This window comes from Magnolia sinica, chromosome 11, assembly GCF_029962835.1.
Source record: "Magnolia sinica isolate HGM2019 chromosome 11, MsV1, whole genome shotgun sequence".
Taxonomy (NCBI): domain Eukaryota; kingdom Viridiplantae; phylum Streptophyta; class Magnoliopsida; order Magnoliales; family Magnoliaceae; genus Magnolia; species Magnolia sinica.
The window spans coordinates 5534876-5560991 of NC_080583.1; the positions used below are offsets into that span (position 1 = coordinate 5534876).

Below are 26116 nucleotides of genomic sequence, written 5' to 3' on the forward strand. Positions count from 1 at the left end.
GCCAAGTGTGAGAAATTGCTTCTTGGATGGGATTTTGCCTTAAAAGATTGTTGAAGGCGAAACTGAGATGGGATATTTATACCTGTCAATTGGTTCATGAACAGTCCAACCTGTTTGGGAACGTGGAAATTGTTGGAACTCGATGTCATTTTTACGGTAAAAGGTAGCTGTGGAAATTGACGGTCATGATTGTGCTTTTCCTTCAGTAAATTGATGTTCTCTTGAAAAGCTAATCTGATCCATGGGCATTTCCATGATAATGTGAGACACTTATTGTTATTGACTGTTGATAACTTTTCCAATGTTTCCATGGAAATCAAACTCAGTTATATTTATGACTGACCTTTGAAGAATTCCATATATATATTTTCAGGATGGACCGATTTCTAAGGGAGGTCTTCCACATGGGTGTTTTAGATTCACCCTATCCAAACAGGCCTTCCTCGTACCATCCTTAGGCTGGCTTGATGTGATTTGTGCACAGTTCAACTGGGCCCAATTGAAAAAGGGCCTGATTTTTTAGCCCGAGCATGACCCTTTGGCCTGGTGCTCCAGTCCAAGCCCGGTCTGATACGACTCATCTGAGTTGAGTTGGTATTGTTAGTGCCTGATCCGGTTCAATACCAAGGAGTTACCTCTACTTGGGTGAGTCGGGATGATACGCCCTACTCGCATGAGTCACCACTTGATCCAGACCGGGCTAGTTGATCAAAGCTGTGGAGAGTCTAAAAACCATGAGAATATGCTGGACGTCGCATAAATAACCATGTGGGCTTTTACATGAATTTGGAGATTTTTTAGTGGTCATTTTTTTTTTTTTCATGAGGTGGTCCACCAAATGACTAGATTGGCTGATTTTTATTTATTTATTTTTATAGCATCCCATCCTTCTTCCTGGCTTACACAGATAAGCAGGTGAATAGCTTTTACGCCCATGAGAATAACTTGTCGGATGAACTCATGCTACAGGGTACGGTAGAATAAACTGAGTGTGAGAGGATGATGATCTGGTCGTCCGATTTCTCAGGGGACATGTTCTGTGGAGAGAATCCAACGCCAAGTGCTAATATACGAATCATCTGCCAACATGGCTGAAGGTTGGAAGATCTAGGCCATTCATCTAGCTGGGGTCTGGTAAATGAACTGGTTTGCATGAGTTCTGGGAGCGTGTGTTCCTTATTTTCTAACCGTTCAGTATTCTCATACATGCGTGACCCTTCTGATGAGTGGGCCATCCTGAATTTTAGGCCACTGCTCATAATCAATGGCACGATTCTTACACGCTTGTCACATGGCACGGATGTGCCGTGAAGCCCTTCATCTCAGCGTGCGAGCATGGTAATATGAAAGACCCCGGATTGGCAACACACCTTGAAGACACTCTGATCAACGGCATAGTGGGGCTGGCGAGATGGCTAATCACAAGGTGCAGACTATTAAGGCTGGATACGATCCGTCGATCCAGACCTTTCTTTTGTTGTGTTGCATTGTTGATGGACCACACCTCACGAAACGGTGGGGATTGAACGCCTACCGTTGAAAACTCTGGGGGGGTGGGGGGTGGGGTGGGGGGGTGTGTGGCGGGGAGACAAAAGTTTCGTATCAAGCTAATATTTGTGTTTTCCCTTCATCCAGGGTTACGTGACCTCATGAACCGGTTGGATGGCGAAAAAACATTGCGGTGGCCCCTCAAGAAAATTTCAACTGTAAGCATTGAGTCTCTGTTGTTTCCCATTGTGTGGCCCACTTAAGCTTTGGATCTGATTCATTTTTTGTGCTCATGCCCTAAAATGAGGTGGCAAGATGGATGGACGTTGCGGATAAAAAACATACATCATGGTATGGCACGACTTGGCTGGGACCATGGAACTAGCTGTGGGTGATACCCTAACGGCGGGATCCACCTTGATGTATGTGTTGTATATCCACTTTGTCGATCTATTTCTCTAACCCATTTTATGGTATGAGCCTAAAAATGAAGCAGATATGAATATCATGTGGACCACACCACAAGAAACAGTGGCCATTGAACGCCCACCATTAAAAACTTTCTAAGGCCCACTGGAATGTTTATTTACCATCCAACCCGCTGATAAAGTCACTTGGATGAAAGGAAAATACAAATATCAATATCAGATTGATTTTAAAAATTCGTGACCCACGAAAAGTCTGTAATAATCACTGACCACTGTTTCTTATGGTGAAATCTACGAGATTCATTTTTTAGCTCATGCTGTAAAAATGAGTGGGCAAAACAGATGGACGGCGCGGATATACAAGGCATACATCGAAGTGGGCCCCACGGTCTGGCTACCACCCACACGCTGGTTCTGGATCCCGCCAAGTAACGGCCCATCATGGTAGGCCCACCAATCTATTCCACCGGCTACATGGTTGGTGCTGGGTCACCGGCCAATCTGAGACCTGACAGCGTCTCCATCAATCACCCAAGTGGACGGTGAGGTCCGCATGAGTCCGCATGGCCAAATCCACCAATCAACTCACCACGCCACCTCACGACCAAGGCGGGGAAGCGGATTGGCTACCACTAGGGGTGTACATCCCGTCGAACCGAGTCGAGCTGAGGGCTCGAACAGTGGCTAACCTCAGCTTGAACTTGGCTCGGCCAAGTCCTCAAGCCTGACTGGCCAGCTCAGTTCGGTTTGGCCAGCAGCCCAGGTCAGCTCGGGCCGAGATCAAGCCGAGTTCACTATTGAGGCATTTTCTCAAACACCGTACTGTAACTTCAAAAGCCCACCGTTTTACGAACTGAGGCAATGGTTTTCCAGTTATTTTCTCAAACACTTTATAAATAATACAAAAACCCCCCCAAAAAAAAAAGAAACAGAAAAAAGGTATTTGTTTTATATACAAACCTTCCTTGCCACCCTGCCACCAGCTAAACCATCCTTGCCACCAGTCACATTTCATTGAGTCATTTTATCAAACAATTGGTGAGCAGCATCAATGGCAAAGTAACCGAGTCATCAAACTAGTTGTAAGCATGTGTGTGCGTGTGTTAAGAAGAAAAAAAAAAAAAAAGTAACTGAGTCACCAAACTAGTTCGATCCGAGTTCAATTTGAGTTGGATTTGATCCAAGTCGAGTCGAGTTGGGACTTACTCGACTCGGCTCGAACTCAGCTTTGAACCGAGTCGAATCGAACTTTTTCGAGTCGAGTTGAGCGAGCTAACTGAGCTAGCTCTGTTCGTGTACACCCCTAGCTAACACGCACCACCGACCTAACTGGTGTGTTGACGTCAACAAGTTTTGTGGGTCCCATCATGAGGTATGTATTATATCCAAACCGTCCATCCATTTTACGACATCATCTTAAAGTCTTGAGATGAAAAATAACATAGAACCAAAGATCAAGTGGACCACATTGCAAAAAGCAGTGGGGGATTGAACATCTACCATTGAAACCCTTTTGGGTGTCACAGAAGTTTTGTATCAATATGATATTTGTTTTTCCTCTTCATCCGTGTTACCTTATGAACAGATTAGATGGAAAATAAACGTTACGATGGACCCTGCTAATGTTTTAATGGTGAGAATCATTGTCCCACTGTTATTTGTGGGTGGTTCACTTGAGCTTTGGATATAATTCATTTTTGGGCTAATGCAATAAAATGATCTCACCAAATGGATGAATGGTGTAGATATAATAAATACATCATTGTGGGGCCATATAACTTTGATTTCATTTGAACCATTGATTCAATCCGCTTCTGGCAGGCAGTGAGTTCCTCACTACCCAATCCATTAATCATCTCGCCACATCACCTCGTACATGGATTTCCTGCAAAAGCCCTGCGAATGCTTAGATGGGCCACCATAATATTTGTGAGAAATCCACCCCTTCTATTTTCATCCATCTGGAAATGACCTTATAAACTGTTTGGATGGCATATATTCATCCAAGTGCAGGTCAGTAAGGTTTCAATAATGGTCACTTCTTTCCATAGTTTTCTCTCCTGCTTGAGTTTTTGTTGAACGTGATCAAATAAGCTATAAAACATATGAACGAAGTAGATTTTTCAAAAACATAGTGGGCCTCACTTAAGCATCCTAGCACAGAACTTCTTTATGATTCCATAAGAAATTTGAGTGAGCAATAAAGGCCTCATAATTCAATCCATCATTAATCATCTCCCCATATCACCTCTCTACTCAGGGAAGTGGATTGGCTGATGTACCACACACCAGCTATATATAGCTGGTGTAAAGATGAGGGCAGAGGCTCCACCAGCTCTCACTTGTACCATCGGTTTAAAGAAGATCAAAGTTACATGGCCCCACAATGATGTATTTATTATATCCACAACATTCATCCATTTTTCGAGATCATTCTAGAGTACTATCCAAAAAATGAATCATATCCAAAAAATGAATCATATCCAAAGATTAACTGGACCACACCACAAATAGTCCTGGGGATAATGATTTTCATCCTTAAAAATTTATTAGGGCCCACCATAAAGTTTATTTTCCATCCAATCTGTTTCATACGGCCACAAAGACCTGGATTAAGAGGAAAAACAAATTTCATATTGGTCCAAAACTTCTCTAAACCCCGAAAGGGTTTCAATGGCAGATGTTCAATCTCCTACTGCTTTTTACAGTGTGATCCACTTGATCGTTAGATTTGTCTTATTTTACGTCCTAAGCCTTACAACAAGCTCTCAAAATGGATGGATGGTTTGAATATAACACATACCTTATGATGGGACCCACAAAACTTGCTGACGTTAATACACCAGCTATATAGTTGGTGTGTGGTACACCAGCCAATCCCCTTCCTCCACTCATATAGGTAATGGATTCTTCACGACCCTAGCTGGTGTCAAAGTTCAATGGGCTTCACCAGGTCAAAACAAAGATTTCTCATAATCACAGTAGGCCTTATTTAAGCATCCTAGCACAGGAACTTCTTTGGACTTTTATAGGAAATTAGAGTCGGCAATAACGTCCTCACAACTCAATCCATCGTCTATCATCTTGCCACCTCTCCACTCGGATAAGTAATGAGGACTTCACTCTCCAATCTCCATCCATTCCTCAGGTCCTTTGTCCGGTGCGGCTTGGTGGGTGACCCCAACACCAGCAAGCTAGCTGGTGTGAAAGCTCAGTAGGCTCCACCGGCTCAAAACAAATGGTTAAAGTGGATTCCTCAAAACTACCGTGGGCCTCACTTAAGCATCCTACCACATGAATTTCTTTAAACTTTCGTAAGTCGGCAATAACGTCCTCACAACTCAATCCATCATTAATATATTGCCTTGTCACCTTTCCACTTATACAGGCAACGAGATCTTCATGACACAATATATGTTTTTGGGTCGGTGCTCTCTGGACCCCATTATAATATATATGTATATGTTTCATCCATGCCGTCCATCTATTTTTTTAGATCATTTTAGGGTATGAGACCAAAAATGAGATATATCCCAATATCAAGTGGGCCACATTATAGGAAACAGTGTTGAATGAACGTTGACCATTGAAAACTTTTTGGGGCCCATAAAAGTTTTGGATCAAGCTGATCTTTGTTTTTTTTTACCTTCATTTGGGTCTGTATGACCTAATCAACAGATTAGATTTCAAATAAACAGTACAATGGGCCTTTGGAGGATTTTAATGGTGAATATCCAATCACTATTGTTTTCCTGTCGTGTGGTCCACCTGAGATTTATATTCCTCTCATTATTGAGATCAAGCTCTAAAATGAAATGTAAAAATGTATGAACAGCATGGATGAAACACATACATTATGGTGCGGCCCACATAGCACCGACCATCAGCCACCTGGCTAGTGGCAGGGTGCGTAGCCAATCCGTTTCCATTCCTCAGGTCCTTTGGCGGCGGATGCGGCTTGGTGGGTGACCCCAACACCAGCAACCAAGCTGATGTCAAAGCTCGGTGGGATCTACCGGAATGTGTGTATTTTATCCATACTGTCCATTCATTTTTACAATGCATTTTTTGGTCTGAACCTAAAAATGAGTTAGATCCAAAGTTTAAGTGGACCACATCACATAAAAAATCAAAAATTGAGCATTTACTGTTGAAAACTTGGGGCATAAATGTTTTGAATGAAGTTAATATTTATGTTTTCGCTTATGTGACCCAATGATGATAAACATCACTGTGGTGGGCCTTAAGAAGGTTTCAACGGTCGATGTCATTATCCTCTTTGTTTTTTTGTGGTGTGATCCGCTTGGGTTTTGGATATACTTGAATTTTGAGCTCATGCACTATAATGAGCTGGAGAAATGGATGGACTGAATGGATAAAACACATACATCGTAGTGGGGTACACAGAGCTTTGACATGAGTTAGGTTGGGGTCACCGGCCAAACCGCCCCGCCGACGGGTGCTTGTTATCTGTTATCTGAACTTCAATAGGTATGTCGGTATCAGAAAAACAGATGCAGACACGTCACGGAAGAGAAAAAAAAAAGAAGGAAAAAAGGGGAAACTTTGATGCTCGGGCAGACTGTGACATGATACGCAGGCTAAAGGGGAAGCTTTGATGCTCGGGCAGACTGTGACATGATACGCAGGCTCTTACTTAAAGAGTTGCATAAGTGGTGTACAAGTAATTCAGATTAATTGAACATCAATTATGCATGCATACCATTTTAAACGTATCATGAACCAAAAATGAGGCTAATCTGATTAACACAATATCATATTTGTGGACATTTATTGGACGGTTAAAAATGAAAACCAATAATCTTATTTCAACCAACGGTGTAAATGAATAAGAAGTTAGTATTGCTTAAATAAATTCTAATTTTGAATATTAACTTATAAGTTATAAACAGCAGATGGGCAATTTAATCAGTTTATTTTGAGTTAATATATGCCACATGTACCATGTCTAAGTGCCTGCACATCAAGTATCATTGACTGTCAGAGTATTAAATAACGACTCCAGTACGGGTGGGGCCATACGCGTTTCGGCTAAAATCCAAAAACATGTGGGAGATAATGCGGTAGAACCGGTGGTTGAGTAGGAGTGATAGATACATCTCTTACTGGACACGTGGCATGATGATGCATCAATCGGATCGGACGTGGATTACGTCCTACCCTCGCCCGTCTCCAGCCATGGACGAGCAATTATGTGAGCAGGCCTGCTTTGATTCATCTGTTTATCTATGTCTTTCATTCCTATTCTCGTATGGTTTTAAGTTACTTGCGCACAAAATAAAGTAGATCCAACTCTTCAATGGACTACACAAAATAATAAACCTAGCTACATCAAATGCAAAAAACATAAAAATGCAAGTTTCATTAAATTAAATAGTCATATGTGGTGTTGTCCACTTAAGCATTAAATGTGACTCATTTTTTTACAAATACTTTAAAGTAATCTGATAAATAGAAGGGATGAACGGTCTATATGAATAGATAAATCATAGTAGACCTGCCCACAGAACTGTCCGTTCGTTTGTACTGACGGGCGAGGGAAGAACACAATTCACACCGTTTTCCTACCAAAGCCTCTCATAGGAAGTTTTTGGGCTGGAAACCAAAGTGGAGCCCACTGTAATGTTTGTTTGAAAGGATCCAAGAGTGAATAGGATCCAAGACACAAGTGGGCTGCATCAAAGAAAAAGGTTGTTAGGAAAATGTTAGAACTTCTACAGGGTTGACAGTGATGTTGAAATACCTAACGTTTGTTTGGAAAGATTCAAGGCTCATGTGGGCTGCATTAATGTAAAAGGGTTGGTACGAAAATTTTAAAACCGCCATAGAGTTGACAATGATGTTTAAATGCCATTCATACAGTTCATAAAGTCATTCTTACTTAAAATGAACTAAGAACACAAATATTACCTGACTCAAAACTCCTATTGCCCCATGAATATTTCAACCGCTCACGTTCAATCGTCACGTTTTCGGCCCGCTTGGATATCATATCCGGCTCATTTTTTAATCTAATGTCCTAAAATGAGCTCATAAAAACGGAGGGGTGCGGTGGATTACTCACAAACATTGATATGGCTCCAAAGTCTTTCGCAGGAAATCTACATCCAACTGGATCCATCCATACAATGACGTCATTAATGGATGGCCCATTTTTCAAAATAAACATGTTGAAGAATTTTATATATCGAATTTCTTCTTCCCATGACATCGAACCGTTGTTTTAGTTCTTGTTTTTGAAGGTCACAGATCAGATCAGTACAACCTTACGAAGGATGTCTATTTTTAGAAATCGTCTATCTGCAATAGGGGACACTAGATGGACGGTCTTGGTTCATTTTTCAACCTACCACGTGTACTGCGAAGAGATGAGTGTACCATTCCGAATCTGCAGATCTACCGTACCGGGCCGTAGAAGTCAGACCCCATGTCCCGTGTCCCACGTTTGGCGGGGCTCTCACGTGCGTAGTGCCGAAGTTCAGAGCCTTTTGTAAAGATCTTCAACAGCACTTCTGCTCACTGTTACGTGTGAAATGTCTAAATTAACCCTCCTCGTTTTACAAAAATAAGCAAGTGCCTCCGTTGTCTAGAAACACCCCTGCGACTGCGAGGTTGCTCGCGAGAAGTTATTTGATACTCTGGCAGAGATCAGCGCTTGATACTCAGGCACTCAGAAATTGTACACTTAGAATTCATCAACTCAAAAACGAACCGGATGAATTATTGATCCCACTGTATCTAAGTATGGTGCTGAAAATCAGATTGGTTGAACAGTCCTAACTTCTGATTCATGGACACTTGTTTGCTGAAATAGGACCGTTGGATATTTTTCATTTCAACCTTCCAATAAATGTCTACCAATCCGACAGGCGGATAATCAAATGAGTGTAATTTGAATATAAATCGTCCATCTGCAATAGTATGAATTTTTTTTTACCGTCAATGTACGAGTCTAATATCTCGGATCCAAGGGGTTGTACCATACACCCAGCGGATAACTGCAGTCTGCATGTGACATCCAACCCTTTCATTAGGTGGTCCCCACCCTATGGATCACCTAGTGAAAAGAATCACATCATCTACTCATCAGGTGGGCCATACCAAAAAAAATGATAAACAATGATAAAAGCATAATACTAGTGTGGTGACATTGATGAGTGGATATGGATAATTTTTTGGCAACATAATCCTCGTGATGTGGCCAACCTATTGGACGGATTGGATGCCGCACATACATGAAAAGACTGGAATTTATCAACTGTTGGACCATAACTTTTAGTACAACCGATTGGACTTTAAACTTTCTCGCAGAAATAGTGTGAGCCTTTTGCGATTGCATGTGTGGCCGAGACTAACGGAAACGGATTGGCTACTCCCCCTGCCACCAGCCAATGGCTGATGGTCGGTGCTACGTGGGCCCCATCATGATGTATGTGTTTCATCCATGCCGTCCATTTATTTTTATAGATCATTTTAGTATATGAGACCAAAAATGAGATATATCCCAATCTCAAGTGGACCACATTACAGGAAAAAGTGTTGAATGAGCGTCGACCATTAAAAACCTTTTAGGGGCCATAAAAGTTTTGGATCAAGCTTATTTTTGTATTTTCCCTTCATCCAACAGATTGGATGTCAAATAAACAGTACACTGGGCCTTAGGAGGATTTTAATGGTAGATATCCATTCACTATTTTTTCCTGTGGTGTGGTCCACCTGAGATTTATATCCCTCTAATTTTTGGATTTAAGCATAAAATGATCTGTAAAAATGGATGTACGGCATGGATGAATCACATACATCATTTTGGGGCCCATAGACCACCGACCATCAGTCACGGGGCTGGTGGCAGGGGGAGCAGCCAATCCGTTTCCGAGACTAACATACTAAACCCTACTCACACTTATGACTGTAGCAAACAACCAAAATCTTCCCTGCAATCCAGACCATAGATCTTATGTGCCCCACCTCTGATTGCTTATAACTCAAAGGCCTTGTTAACAAGACAATCTTAATACTTCGATTTATGGTTTACAGATGGGCCAGTAGATAACAGATACAAGAAGTCCACATTCAACTAAATATGATCCTGATATTGGTCGATGGATGGCCAATATCGGCTAACATCACTGAGTACTACATCAACGATGAGAATCAACACACCAACGGTCGAGATTACCGAACTATGGACCTCACTTGTAAAAATTGGAAAGCGTGTACGGTGTAGAAAGGTGCCCTACGCGTACGATATAACTCTGCATCACGCTGGTGGCATGATGGTAATTTATGACATGAAAATGGTTATTTTAACGTACTAGGTACTTCGAACTGCAACTTCCTGGATCTCAAGGCAGACCGCCATGCTTTCCGCCCCTCGATGGAGACAAAAACTAAGAGAAATTACTCCGGCGGAGCGTGATGGTGATACGCAGGTATTTAGAAGTTACGTAGAAATTGCATACGTGGCAGAGAAGTAGAAGATGACGTAACTACAGGTTCAAAGTAACTTGTTGAGTCCGGGTTACGGCTTTTGGGTTTCTATTTTTGGATTGGGGTATATTTAAATGAAAATATCCAACGGTCCTATTTGATCAAACAAGTGTCCACTAATCAAAGGATGGGATTACTTAAGGACGTATATTTTTATACTGTAACTTAGAGAAGCTAGGTTTCATAATTTTGTCAGTTAATTTTTAATTATTATATACAAGTATACATTATCTGAGTGACTGCGTATCAGTTGCCATACTCTGGCAGAGCATCTTATCTCTACAAAACCACGAGTAATCGTACAATGCTTGGGCCTAAAGGTTGCGCAGTACGTTCGGGTTTTTTAGTTTGTATAAGTGGGGCCCATGAAACAGTGATCTGAACCGTTGGTAAGATGTGTATCATGTTGGATAGCCTAATTATAAAAAATAAACATATAATCGAGGAAAATATCTGAATGATTTTGTCTTTTTCAAGGATTAATGTGAACCATTTCTTTCTTTCATCAAAGCCGTCTATTTTTTGATATCCTAATGAAATAGTTAGGATATTTTTTATATGATAAAATTTAATATGTAAACCATCCAAATATAGGCCCATGAAATTAACGGTTTGGATCATTGAAAAGTGGGTCCCACAGTTACCCCACTTGCGAGCGGGTGTACTCTGCATTCCAAATCTCTACTAGTCAAGTCTCCCTCCCACATTCCACAGTTGAATCTGGTATTTGGTTTAGATTCACATGTGAGTTCTCCACCATTTAAAAATAGTGGTGACGCTTCAAACGCGCACATGGCATGGTTGAATAAAAATCCAGACCGTTAAAATATATTAGCGAACTATAGATATAGGATAATCAAAAAATGAAGCTGATAGGATAAACATAACCATCTATTTTTTTTTCTTGGAATTTATACCACTGACATTTTTAGTTTCAGCCATCTATTTGATAGACGTTAATTGGACGGACGGTGTGGTTTTAAAGTAATGATCCATCAGCAATGCCACAGTTTGGATGGTCAGGATATTTGTAAATAAATGAGACGTGTGAGGAGGATGACGCACGAAAAATGACATAGGAGTCAATCCATATCCTTCGATCTGACGTGACATAACACTATAGTTATACGATACTCAGCCAGCTTATAACACTTGATACGCAGGCACTAAAAAATTATACACGTGGCATATATGAAATCCTTTTATAAACCGACTAAATTGTGGGACCCACTTCCGATAAGTCACAATAAGAAAATAAGATTGTTTGAACAATTGTAACATCTGATTTGTGGACACTTAATACTCGTTGGAAATTTTTGATTTTGAACTGTCCAATAAATGTCATCCAATCCGATAATCAGATGATCAAATACGGACAATATTTCGTTGATGAGAGATCTAGATTGGTAAGAATGATATTAAGGGTTTATTTTGAGTTATTAGTGTAGGATGCCACGTAAGCCATTTGAAAGAAATATGAAAGTGCATGTGTATGAAGAAGCAAACTCGTGCGAGGGTAGGAAAGTCTTTTTTTTATATTATATATATATTATTATATCATGAGTGTATGGGCATTTGTTTCTTGGAAATGAAGAAATAATTACACTCCCTTCATTTCTAATTTTCTGCGTCTTTTCTTGCTTGTATTAGGTGTTTGATAAAAAGTTTCTGAGAGCGAGCGAGAGAGAAAAAGAAGTTTCTGTTTCTGTTTCTGAGAAGGAGAGAGGGAGTGAACAAGAAGAAGTTTCTGTTTCTGTTTCTGAGAAGAAGGAGAGAGAGAGAGAGAGAGAGAGGTTTGTGTATTTAGAGGAGGTGGTATTTGGGATTGTAGGAGTAGGAGAAAAAAGAGTGTTTTTGGATATGAAGATGGGAGAGATGGATGGGAGAGTAGCATCAGAAGCAGGTGTTGCACCAACGTCAGTAGTAATAACAGGACCGATGGGAGGCATGGTAGCAGCAAGAGAGGCACCTCATCATCCTTCTGAACAGCTACATCACCTTTACTTCTGCATCCACTCACATCCATCTTGGAGTATGTCTCTCTCTCTCTCTCTCTCTCTCTCTGTATCTCAGAATTAGGATATGGATGATGTTATTCTTTTTTCTGTAGAGATGATCCTAACCATTCCAAAAAATAAATAAATTGTAACATCTGACCATTCTATGATTGTTATCTGTACATAGATCGAACGGATAGGATAATTTTGTGCAACTCATAGATTGTCCATGGGCTATTCATGGTGGGACCCACCTTCTGAACGGATCTGATCGTCCACATGCTTTGCACAACTATCACACTAGAAATTCACTTCAGTAGTCCGCGGACTACAGAGTGAGGCCTCACATTGAAATATACCACTGAAAATGGACCTGGCCTGATCCAGCCCGGCTAGCTTTTGGTGGGCCTTACTTTTCCAGGCCCGACGATTTGTAGGCCTGGGTTTTACAGCCCGGCCCATATCATGATTGGGCCAGCATTGTTTCCTCAGCTAGTGGCTATATGGGCCTTACTTTTCTGGCCCACTCACCAACCATCTGGACCTGATTCTGCCCAAGGCCCACCAGGGAGGGCCAGCTTTTGTAACTGTACCAAGCTGGGTTCTTTGCTATTGGGCTGAATCATGGGACTGGCTTGTTTTCAGGCCCACTAACTAATCATCATCTAGCAATCTGGATGGGAATTGATTTTCAGGCCCACTAACTAATAATATGGGCCTATTCCTTCCTATGACCCCACAAGACAGCCCTAACCGGCTTATTTAAATTTTATTGAGGTGGGCTATATGGGCCTTACTTTTAAGACCCACTAACTTATTGAATGAGCCTCACTGTAGTAGGGCCAGAAGGTACTTTTCTCTTGGGCCTAATCGTGGTTCATTTTCAGGCCTGAAAGGGCCCACAAACCAATCATCGGCTAGTAAGCCAGGCGGGCCTTAATTTTCAGACCCACTAATGAATCGTCGAGGCCCGTTACTCGAAGCACAGCCAGACCGGGCTTTTCTATTGGGCCTGATCATGGATCTCTGATACTATGTTCATGCAACTGATCATTGTCGATCATTACCTTCCGCAGCGGAGATGATCTTCCTAGCATTCCAACATTACATCGTGATGCTCGGATCAACGGTCATGATTTCTGCCATTCTTGTTCCGAAAATGGGAGGGAACAATGTAAGTCTTCTTCTCCATTGTGCTTATCCTGTTTGAGTGAATCTGTTTGATTTTTCCATTATTTCAGAACTGAGAATTCTAATTCAAATTTGAAATTTTCATGTTGAATTTTCAAAACAGGGTGATAAGGCCCGCGTAATTCAGACATTGCTGTTCATGAATGGACTGAATACACTCCTTCAGACACTCATGGGGACCCGGCTTCCTACTGTGATGAATGCATCCTTCGCGTTCATCATTCCAGTATTATCGATAATCAATGATTTCAATGCGGGGTCCTTCTCAAATGAGCATGAGGTACGGTAGAAACCCGAGTAGATTAGGAATCAGATGAATTGTAGTTGGCTAGTTGCCACATTCGCCGAATTGCATTCCAAAGATCAGTTTTGTATTGAGTGAATTGAAATCACAAACTCCCACCCTTGAATTTATCACAATATTTCTTGTTGGTTAGAAGCTTCAAATCCTCAATCCACCGGAAGATGCTTCAATTCACAAACCAACATTTTATATTTTCATAAATGGGCTTTGAATTTGGTTGTGTTTGGATGCAGTGTTGAATTGAATTGCAATAATTAGCTCAATGAAATAAAACTTACCATTTTCCAATTAACTTTTGTAGTATTCATATTTGGTCATTTCGGCATCTATGTAACTAAATATTGCAATTCAATTCAGTAGTGCATCCAAACACGGCCTTACACTTATCTAGTACTAGAACATGTTCACTGATACAAGTGGTTGTGCCTTTTTGGGCTCCATTCATATCTACCATAAGATACCTCAATTCATACTTCATAGACCAACATTTTATGTTTTGGTCGATGTGGCTTTGAATTCAGCTGCGTTTGGATGCTGCATTGAATCAAATTGCAATGATTAGTTCAAAAAAGTGCAAATGACAAAGTTTCAGTTACCTTTGCTAGTATTCATATTTGGCCATTTCCAGTCTATTGAACTATATATTATTATTCAATTTGGTAGCGCATGCAAACACGGCTTTATTATGCTTGTCTAGTTAGTGAACTTGTTCAAGTGGTTGTGCCTTTGTAGGCTCTAATACCTTTCTCAAATCCTCCATAAGATTCCTCAATTCACAAACCAGCACTATATCTTTGTCAATGAGGCTTTGAAGTCAATTGCGTTTGGATGCAGTATTGAATTGAATTGCAATGGTTAGTTCAATCAAGTGCAACTTATCAAATTTCAATTACCTCTCGTACTATTCATTTTTGGCCATTTCCAATCTATTGAACTAAACATTGCAATTCGATTCGCTAGTGCATCAAAACACAGCCTGATGCTTACCTAGTTCTTGAACTTGTCCATTCATTCAAGTGGTTGTGCCGACTGCCGAGTACCTTTCTCATATCCACCATAAGATACCTCATTAACAAACCAACATTTTATATTTTTGTCAGTGAGGCTTTGAAATCAGCTATGTTTGGATGCAGCATTAAGTTGAATTGCAGCAGTTAGTTCAATAAAGCACAGACTACCATATTTCGAATATATTTCCTAGTATTCATATTTGGTCATTTCCATTCTATTGAACTAGATATCGCAATTCGATTCAGTTACGCATCCAAACGCAGCCCTATACTTATCCACTGTTCTCAATTCGTGAAGCTTGAATTACTTGTTATAATCAGTTATACATTGTTGAGCACTGATCTAATCTCATTGAGAGTTGCAGAGATTTGTCCAAACAATCAGAGCGATCCAAGGATCCCTTATCATTTCTTCCTTTGTGAATATTATCATCGGGTACAGTGGAACATGGGGAAGTTATTCAAGGTAGGAGGTCTCATCTCGAATATCGGCTTTAAGTTTATGTCATCTACAATCTTTAAACCAATGGCAGGCCAGATTCGTAGATGGCTTGTGCACGTTTGGATACCCAATTGAACTGAATTGCAATTCATTCAACTCATGTATAGAAAATGACCCAATGAGCGCGACACCATTTTAATCATAATAACAACCAAACCGCTATTTGCAATTCCGTGCATTTGAAGATGGACTTGAAACAATTATAATTATCATTTAGGACCTAGTCCCAAGTTATGAATGGAGCTGGGTTGCCTGCTTGGGTCTATTATGCAATGGAGTTTTTTATTTCTTGAGATCATCTATGTATCGAAATCATGGAAAATAATGGAATTTTAGAGGTAGGAATACATAAATCGCTTGAAGTTGTTGCCATTGTTGAGGACATCAAGAAATTGGTTAATCCTTATCTTCTCTCTTTTGGGCACTCTCAAGATGGATAAGAACTGCAAAATGTAAGAAATACTTGGGGACGAAGGCTTCTATATGTAGAGGATGTAAGACTTCTATTAGGTGGGTCATATATGGTCATTGGTTTTTTATTTGACCGTTGGATTATTTAGATTGAGCGATTTTGTGGGCCCCACTACAATTGTAAGATCCTTTGATTTTATGAAGGACTCTTAAGAACCCGCCCCCGCCCCCGCCCGCGCCCGCCCCCCCCCGGAAGTCTCCACACTTTCTAAATTTGCTAGGATTGATTACATCGTAAGGCGGCCTTACCAGCATGCTCATCGCCTAAGATCCAATGACCAGATTCGATCCATTTTGATGAAGATCTTTGATCTCTGATGGCCTACTTAAAGGAATACCTTGGGGATGAAAACTTCTATATGTAGAGGATTCTTAAGAAACATGAACCCTTCAAAGAGTCCTCACCCCCAAGTCTCCACTCTTTTAGAAAGTCCACGCTTTCTAAAATTTGCTAGGATTGGTAACATCATGAGTAGGCCCCACAGGCAAACTCATCGCCTATAATCCAATGACTGGACTTGATCAAGTTTGATCAAGACTGTTGCTCTCTGATGGCCTACTTAAAGGAATACTCGGGGACGAAGACTTCTATATGTAGAGGACTCTTAAGAACCCTGAACCCATCAAAGAGTCCTCACCCCCAAGTCTCCACACTTTTAAAATGTCCACACTTTTTAAATTTTGCTAGGATCAATTACATCATAAGTAGACCCCACCGCATGCTCATCGCCTAAGATCCAATGATCGGATTCGATCTAGTTTGATCAAGACCATTGATCTCCGATTGCCTACTTATAGGAAAAGTCTTACATACTTGAGTTACTAAGAGTTTTTCCCCCAGTAACTCTTGGGTTTTGTTTTTACAGGTTCTTCAGTCCTGTTGTGATCATTCCAGTGGTTTGTGTGGTAGGGCTTGGACTGTTTGAGAGAGGCTTCCCTGAGGTTTTTCCTTCTAAACACTTCCATACCAGAGTTTATACTTATCTGAATTTTGAACGGAAATATAATGCGATGTCCCCTTTTTCAGGTTGGAAAATGCATAGAGATCGGCTTGCCTATGCTGGTTCTGTTGGTTGTATCCCAACAAGTAATAATTTCCTAATTCCTTCGTGAAAATTGACATTTTTCTAAATGAAAATGGGCTGTGCAGCGCTCACATTTAGATCCATTCATCAGGTGGGCCACACAAGCATTTTGAACGTGGACCATTGGCCATTTCTGTGAATGACCCGCATTAGGAATTGACCTGTCTCATTTTTCTCAGTCTAGAATCGATATGGTGCAGCCTGCCTGATGAAATCTTGCATGCTTGTACTACTTCTGCATATGTGGGTCCCATCCATGCTATGATCACTCTAGTTTTCATTTTTAAGACAGGGAATTCAATGGTGGATGTCTTCTTATTGCAGTATCTGAAGAATATCCATGAGAGAGCACACTCCTTAATGGAGAGATTCGGGCTGCTTTTCTCCATCCTGGTTATATGGTGTTTTGCGGCGATTCTTACCGGCAGTGGAGCATACAAGAGCGTTCCTGAGAAGACTAAGCAGCATTGCCGCACCGATAGGTCCCACCTCACGGCTTCTGCTCCATGGTATGGTCTAAAACACTCGCATTTCCACGTTTTAGTATGGGCCGTCGAATCAACTTCCGATCGGTGATGTTGTTGTCGTTGCCTTAATTGCAGGATCAGAATTCCATATCCATTTCAGTGGGGCACACCCATTTTCAGTGCAAGTCATGTGTTTGGGATGATGGGCGCAGTACTTGTTTCAGCTGCTGAGGTTAGATTCCCCACCAATATCTCCTCCCTTAGGCCGTGTTTGGATGAACTATTGAATTGAATTGTAATAATTAGTTCGTCAGAGAACAGGTAACCAAATTGTAATCACATTCTTTGGTAATTACCATATGTTGGAGCTGTGTGGGCCCACCATAGAAACTTTCATGTGGAATGTGGGGTCCACCGTGTTTTTTTAAATATTCCATCCAACCCATTCATCAGGTGTGCCCCACAATGACAAGGGGACACACCAAAACTCAGGCCATAAAATACACAGGCCAGTAAAACCATGCGTGCATATAGGTTTTGGGTGTGATTGTACATTGCACCCTCTGGTGTGTTTGGACTGAGTTTAGGACTGGGACTATTCTTTCAGTGTATGGTGAACATGAGGAGGCTTACCATATGCACGGTTTGGATTCCACATACACATGATATCTGGGCCCCACACAGCTTCAACATATTGTAATTACCATAGACGTGATGAGGTTGATCACCGTCTTCCTCAGGGATAATTACTTTGAATCCATGGAGCTCTTTGGACTCTTCACAGCGCTTCCTCAAATTTACGAGAAAAAAAAAAAATAAAATATTCTAATAAATTGATTGATGATAAAAATGAAATTACGATCCTTTAAATAAAGGGTTCAAACCAGAGTTTTAGACTAAAACTCCCTAAAAACGTGTCTTACTATAAATAGTAAACTTACTATTTATAGACGGTCATGATTCCTAATAGACTTGATGGTTTTCGGTCAAAAATAGTAAGTGCCCAATTTGGCCTAACCACGTTGTTCTCCTAAACTTTCTAAGCCCCTTTCATGTTGGGCACGACTCTTAAAACTCAAAGGATCAAAAGTTATGATCGAACTAAAACTTACTACTTATAGAAAAAAAAAAAAGACTTTCGACCGCCGATCAAAAGTTATGATCGAACTAAAATTACTATTTAAAGTAGCTTCTCCTACCCCAAAATCATATATGATATGCCAAAAAACTCATTCCGTTTTGTGAGATACGACTGTTTTTAGGTTCTGATGGTCCTGATCACTTTCGCCTCCGATCGGGCCTTCCCTGGTCCATCTTTGCCATGAAAGTGTCCATGATCCGCTCTACATCTGAAACGCATGTGATCATTCTTCAAATTGCAATTACGTTCCTTCCAAACACAACTTGAAAGTAACATCATTGCAATTAGAGAATGCATCCAAATGCAGCTTACTATCAAAATAGTGTTTGCTTGGCACAGCTTCTTACATAATCTTTGTTTGGTGCAGTCGACGGGAACATTCTATGCAGCTGCACGGTTCTCAGGTGCCACACCACCTCCCGCTCATGTGCTTAGTCGAAGCATCGGTCTTCAGGTTCGTCTGCAGATAAACTCCATGTTTTCATTTCTACATTGTTCTTTTTGAAATTTCAGAGTCTGGACTCAAATGAGTGACATCTTAGAGACTGGAATTTCAAGCGAAATATATTCTATTGTCCCATTCAACCAAAAAAATGGACAAAGAATGGATGGCTACGATATGATCTTCCAGTCTGGTAGATTTTCAGGACATGGTCCATCCACAGTTGGGCCCCACAAGATTGATCATATGAATCACTGGACCACCCCACTTCTAAAAACTGAAAATGCAACGATACCATGCATTTATCGTCGTTTTTTTCTGTTTCATGTTCTAAGGCGGGAGAAAGTGTTTGATTCGATTTTTTTTTTCCCCCCAAAACTCTTGTCCACATCGATCTGAAACCTTTGGATGGTCAAAAACCATTTTACTTACCAAATCATATTGCACTGTGGATGCAGGGTGTAGGCTTGTTGCTCGAAGGGCTATTTGGCGCCGTAGTTGGTTCGACTGCATCCGTGTAAGTAACTCCAAGCTTTTTGTTACAGTATTCATTATAGTTTCTCGTGGGTCCGTGTTTGGATGCACTATACAGCCAAGGTGCAATTTCTAGTCCAATGTGCATTGCATTCGCAATACAATTCTTCATCCAAACACAACCATATCTTGTTTCATGCTGTGTATGGAGGCACCCACCATCTACAAACACCAAACACAAGCACCCATACATGCTCTTGTAGCACATTTGTGGAAGATCTGTGCCATTCATCAAACATGTCCGTCGTGAGTGTAGGTGTTGAGTGTAACTGTGATCTCTTATAGCAGTTAAACTGTTGCTAACCACACACATTCTTGTAGTGAAAACGTCGGACTTCTTGGATTAACGAGTGTCGGAAGTCGAAGAGCGGTGCAGATATCGACCATTTTCATGATCTTCTTCTCCATCTTTGGTCTGTTACGACTCCCACACAAAAACTTGAAACAAAATCCGTTCTATGAATTATCGAAAATTTTAATATATTGATTTATTTTCAGGGAAGTTTGGAGCCTTCTTCGCATCAATTCCGCTCCCTATATTTGCTGCCATACACTGCGTTCTCTTTGGACTCGTCGGTGAGTTGAAACCAAAGGCTAAGGCCGCGTTTGGATACACAACCGATCCAAATCACAATAATCGGTTCAGTTAAGCTCAAATGACCAAAGTGTAGTCACCTTTCGTAGCATTTGCATTGAGCCGTCTATTGAAGACTCAGTGACTCAGACCAACTTGTTCAGTCCTAGGTCGAGTTGGGAGTTGGGACTCATCTGAGTTGGGCATATGGACTTGCCCAATCCGTACTGAACCCATAAAGTTGGGTTCGGGTCGGCACACTTCCCATATGGTTTGGGTTCTAGCAATGTTTTGTCAATTAGAAATTAAATGGGTTGGTTTGATGTTTTTTAGGTCAAACCTGGTGAGTCATGAATATGGTTCGTCCCTTGTCTGATTTTGATTTTATATTAATTAAAAGTTCCTAAGTATATGGTTTATATTATTGCAATTTTCATATAAAATGATATTTTAATTTTAATTTTTAATTAAATGGGTCAGCTGGGTTGAGTTTGGATTGAAGCATTTACAGATTATAAATGGGTTATATTGGTGTTAAGTTTTTCAACCCGTTTAATAAAAAACATGAGTTTGGATTGGACCCATCCTCGTTATAACATGAACTCCACTCGACCCATTGCCACCGCTACTGGGGCCGGAATAAACTCAATTGATTCCGAGTCGACTTGAACAAGTCACATCCAATTCGGATGAAGTGGCAATCCAAGAATGGACATGTGGAGACCAATAGAAGTGTGGGTCCCACTCCTCAGGTACACATGAACGATTCAATGTAGTGATAAGATCCATTAGGTCCACCTGAGGAGTGGGATCAGGTGTGGGATCCACACCCCTGTCGATCCCTACAGGAGTAACCGCCAAATTGCAATTTTACATTACTTTCAAGTTGGATGAGAAAGGATTGTAATTGCAATTTGACAGCTACTTCCTCATTACGAGTAGTAATGTAACTGGAATTTGGTCATTCCCACTTACTTGAACTTGTTATTGCAATTCATTTCAATAGCACATCCAAACGTAGCCTAAAAATATCCATCTATTTTCCATGTTCTCGTTGTTCTTCTTTCAATAATGTTTTATTAACCGTTCTTTTTTCTTTTTTTTTTTTGTTGAATTTTCTGTAGCTGGTGTCGGCGTCTCATTTATGCAATTCGCAAACTACAACTCGGTGCGGAATCTATACATATTGGGCCTTGCATTGTTCCTTGGTATATCTGTTCCTCAATACTTCAACAATTTCTCAAACTCGGCGGGCCATGGCCCAGTCAAAACGGGTGCTGGATGGGTAAGCAATCACGATCTTTTCCATTAAAATGCTTAGCATCTCTTCAGACATGCCAAATTAACTCATGGGAGTTGAATAACTTCATGTCCTGGCACGAAATCAGGAGTCCCGGTCATCAGGCGTGCAGCATTGTATGAAAGGGTGATCGATGATTAAAAAGCACTGGCAGGCGGTCCACATTCAATTTATGTGTGGCCCGCCTGATGACCAAGACAGCCTGATACATATGTGATGGCCCATCGTGACGAATGTCCTAAATTCATAACTACATGCTTCTCTGCATGTTCAAAATTGGATTTTCCTAACATCGCACTGACCGATGCTCTAGGCCAATGATCAAACCTTTCCTAATTAAATTGGACCATCAATTTTCTGGCCATCGGTTAGATGGTTAGAATCACCCGATCAAATGATTCTTAAATCCATTTTATTGGCCATGATCGGATGGTTGGGACAAATCTTGTGATACCACATCATGTGCATCAAATTCTAATGACAAAACACTTCCTGCCTAAACACACAGAAAGACCAAATTGTAATTTGGCCATGCACTAGCCAAACGGGCAAAGTGCAGTTGGCTTTTAACTTTTAATTGAAAAATTGCTACATACTATTTGAAACTCAAATAATATTTAGTAAAATCACATGTCCAAATACTACCATGTGAAATATAAAAAATCCGACAATGCAGTTTTCTAAAACACTAATGTTGCTTATATTCCATCGTCTGCATTTTTTAGTTTGTATCTCAAATTTCAAGCAAAAATTAAACAGAAGAAACCAAACATAGATCCAGCTTTAATCATTTAAAACCCATCCCCTCATTCGAAAACAACTATAGCCGTTACACAACGGTCTCAACCATTATGTAATAGTAACGGTGGGAACCATTATTCATTACGAGGCCATAACAACCATTACGGAAAAAAAAAGAAAAAAAGAAGAAGACCCGTAACGGTTTGTTATAGGGCCAATTCAGTTTTTTATTTTATTTTATTTTATTTTAAGGCTGTATTGTAACTATAACAGCAGTGGCCGCAACCGTTACCGTTATTGAATACCATAGACTCCCATCATAAGCCATTCTGGGCCGAGCTTAGTTTGATTAGAGTTTTTGTGAGTCTTGACCGAGTCATGGACAAATTGAGTTTTTCTCAAGGCATGATGAAATCTATTCAAGTTGAGTTGAGTCGACTCGGCGAATCAAGTTGAGTTTTTCTGAATTTTTAAATTATGCTTCGAACCATTTCTAGATTTCCAATTTACGAATAAATGTATATTGGAAATGCGAATAAACCCAACATTTCGCTGTAAATCTAATTGAATTTGGGTGTTGATTTTCGGCTGAAAAAAACTCAACAACGATTCAAAACTGGTCATAACGAGTCGAGTTGACTCAGCCGAGTCATGCTGAGTCCTCTTTCACTACAAAAATTCCAAATCAATCTGAAAGAAGAGATTTGCTAGCTCCACATGATCCAACCTGGCCACATGGGAAAATCAAGCTAGGCCGCGCATCTGGTGGGCCATCCATATATGAAAAAGATGGATGGTTTAAATTGCGGGCCACAAATTGAAAGGCGAGTATTTTCTTGTGAGGAGATTCTTCAGGCATGGCCCATACAAGGTGGGGCCCATCATATTGACAGCCTAGATCAACCAAGCTGGGGCCCCACTTGAACTTAAATACCTTGGTCCCTAATGATCAAATCATTAAAATTTTAGTCATCTTGTATCCAACTATTTAAGATTCTGCGACTCAGCTCGACTCATTTGATACTGAGTTGAGCTGAGTCACTCCATATTTTCAATGCAGACTCGTGGTGCTTGGATCATCTAACTCACTTGTTTTTTTAATCATCTCATATGCAGTTTAATGAGATCTTCAATTCGATCTTTTCATCACCGCCGACAGTCGCATTGATCGTCGGGACGCTGCTCGATAACACACTGGATGCCAAACAGACGGCCGTGGACCGAGGGCTACCATGGTGGGCCCCATTCCAGACCAGGAAGGGAGATGTGAGGAATGAAGAATTCTACAGCTACCCTCTCAACATAAAACATCACTTCTCATTCCCAACCAGATTTTTCTACATCCCAACCAGATTTCGCTAATTACTGCTTAACGTGCATGTACATTTTTTTTTTTTCCTTCTTATAAGATTTGAACTTTAGATTATATAAATCAGAGGTTTGCTAACTCCACGTGTCAATATGGAAAGTGTGTGTGAGATCAGATCCTTCCATCAGGTGGGTTATGCTGGTTAGATCTTCTGTCCTTAAAATCAGGCCATTTCATACCTCAGGTGAGCCATACAGCATTTAAAAATAAAAAACAAGAATTGGTAGAAAAAGATTGGTTCAACTGTCTGCTTTGTACGTGTGAATGCCCTCCCGTGTGACTACATGCGGAATGAAACCCCCACTTTTCTTTCTCCGTTCGTTTGTCGGTTCTAGTTTTGATTTGATTTAAATTTGGGGAAGATTGAGAGGTAAAAGTGTCACCTCGGGTAACGGAAATCCAAGGGGTCATGCACCCTTTTCTACCCATATGAAATACAGTCTCTACTTTACAATAATATACAGTTTTTAAGGGATTTTGGGAGAACTCCCAACATTATTGAATTAAGCTATGCTATGTTGGTCTTTATGCAGAATAGAAATAAATAAAAATATTAACAAAATAGAGAACTAGACCATATTGCACTAAGTTTCAAGACCTCGGGTAGTTAGGGAAAAAAAAAAAGAGTAAAAGCGGCAGCAAATTAGAAAGCTAAGCCATACTAGGATTTCTGGTGTAGTATTTCTGGTCTCTAGATAGGTGGAACAAAGAAAAGTAAAGAAATGCATTAAAGATGTGTGTAGAAGCGTTGATTTTCTAGTTATGTGCTTGATTTGAGACGTGAGAAAGAAAAGAATTAGACACTATTTTCAATAAGAAGGGATGGCCAAATGTCCTGAATTCCAAACGTGCTTGTTGACTTCAGTATTTTTTAACTTTGACGGGAGAAAGTAACTTGGCAGGGAGAGTGCTTCAAAGATGGCTGAGGGTCAGGCACACGTTGCTTTAGGAGTAGAGAGTGTGTGTTGTTGCCAAAGCGGATTTCGGTGTAGCCTCCCTCCTATGACAGAACTCTATAATAACCTCGTTCTTCACCTCTGTAGTCTCCTTGTCTCTCCCTCTCTCTGTTTCTCTCCGTCTCAGTCTCTCCCAATCCTTGTCCTCTCTCTCACTGTCACGGCGAGCTGCTTAAATAGGCGAAAGGAGGTCCTCGGGCAATGACACATAAGTGTCAAAAACAGAGTTGGACCACATCAAACTGAAGACACACCGCGGAAACTGATAGACTCAGGCGCAAACAAAAGGCTTGGATTGTGTCATGCTATCGCTAGACATGGGAGCGAGCCACCATGGACTGATTTTATGCAGAAACGGGTTACTGTGGACCAGTTCACTTATAATGGAACTTTCATTGTCTAGTTATAGGTTTTTCACCTTTTTGAAATAGTATCTTTGTTCTGCGACTGTGCTTGAGACCGTACTTCCTTGATTGGTTTACCACCTAAGCAGCACCCTCTGCAATAACAAAGCTAATCTGATGGTTGTCTTTAGGGCTTGTCCTTATGCGGTATAAATGCTTTAATTGGAACCCAACTGAAGTCGATGAACGAAATTCAATCTCATTTTATGTGGGGTGTCTACAGCAGGTTGTGGCCCAGTTGAGTAATAGAATTTCTGGAATTTTACGGTGGGAGATCTAAGCTTTATTTCTAGCCAGATTGAGAGTTCGGATCTCATACATGTTGCATGTTGGCACGTGTGACTGCATGTGGATGGCTAATGAGCATGGAAAGCTCTCCTAATCTTTTTAGGGCAGTCAACGGGCCGGGCCTAGAGTAGGTAGCGGCCCGGATTTTGAACTGTTTCAAGCTGGGCCGTTGGTCCAACCCTCTTCAAAATTCTGATTTTTCAGGCCCTATCCATTGACGCCCCTAAATATTTTATTCTTGAAGTGCTCCAACTGGAGCTGTAGACAGGCGGCTACGGGCCAATATAAATGGGCCTATATCCGGGCCACGCTTGTGCTGGGAGATCTGGCCCGTCCATTAGGTAGTCCAAACCATACCTGTGCATGATATATGAAAAACTTGCCCTTAAAACCCTAAAGGGGCTGGCCGAGCTGATGGGAAGCCCACAAGACTAATATTTCACTTCAAGCCTGGCCTAAACTGGTCTAGTCCCACAGGCATTATAGGTTGAGCTGGGCATGGGACCACTCAACTTGTCCGATTCGTTCAGACCCAACTTGACCCGAACCGAATGGGTGAGTTGGTCTTAATCAAATAGGCTTTGCCCAATCCAAACTCAAATCGAGTCGAGTCCAGGTTACCCTGTAACTTGACCTGAAACTTATTCAGGTCATACTCGACTCGGGTTTGGGTATATATAAATAAATAAACTCTAATGTTTAAGTATCTCTAACCCTACCCACCCCACCCAACCATATCCTGACCTGATCCCACTCTCCCTCCCGCCCTCATCCTCCTCTTCCAAGTCGAGCAGCCACTCACCACCATCACCACCCTCCTCTCTCTCTCTCTCTCTCATCTCCACTCCCTCCCGTATCTCTCGATCCGACTCGGTGCCAACTTGACTTGACTCAGTACTTTGACCGGGTCAAA

The 26116-nt window shown here is 41.0% G+C and overlaps 1 protein-coding gene across 1 annotated transcript; it reads left to right on the forward strand.

Annotated features, from left to right (window-relative positions):
- Positions 1 to 12006: 12006 nt before the first annotated feature.
- Positions 12007 to 23633, forward strand: LOC131218644 (nucleobase-ascorbate transporter 3). Its single transcript, XM_058213305.1, has 14 exons — positions 12007 to 12459; positions 13501 to 13598; positions 13719 to 13895; positions 15295 to 15395; positions 16769 to 16844; positions 16930 to 16989; positions 17312 to 17496; positions 17590 to 17686; positions 18963 to 19049; positions 19496 to 19554; positions 19893 to 19984; positions 20070 to 20147; positions 21270 to 21430; positions 23303 to 23633. Exons 1-14 carry the CDS (start codon positions 12288 to 12290, stop codon positions 23546 to 23548), a joined length of 1689 nt encoding a protein of 562 aa, XP_058069288.1. The 5' UTR covers positions 12007 to 12287; the 3' UTR covers positions 23549 to 23633.
- The last annotated feature ends 2483 nt before the right edge of the window (positions 23634 to 26116 follow it).

Excerpts from the sequence above, each read along its gene's own strand:
- LOC131218644 (XM_058213305.1), top strand. The coding sequence starts at position 12,288 with ATGAAGATGGGAGAGATGGATGGGAGAGTAGCATCAGAAGCAGGTGTT. Across the intron at positions 16,990-17,311 it reads TGTTGGTTGTATCCCAACAA|TATCTGAAGAATATCCATGA; the intron begins GTAATAATTTCC and ends TTCTTATTGCAG. Across the intron at positions 19,985-20,069 it reads GATCTTCTTCTCCATCTTTG|GGAAGTTTGGAGCCTTCTTC; the intron begins GTCTGTTACGAC and ends ATTTATTTTCAG.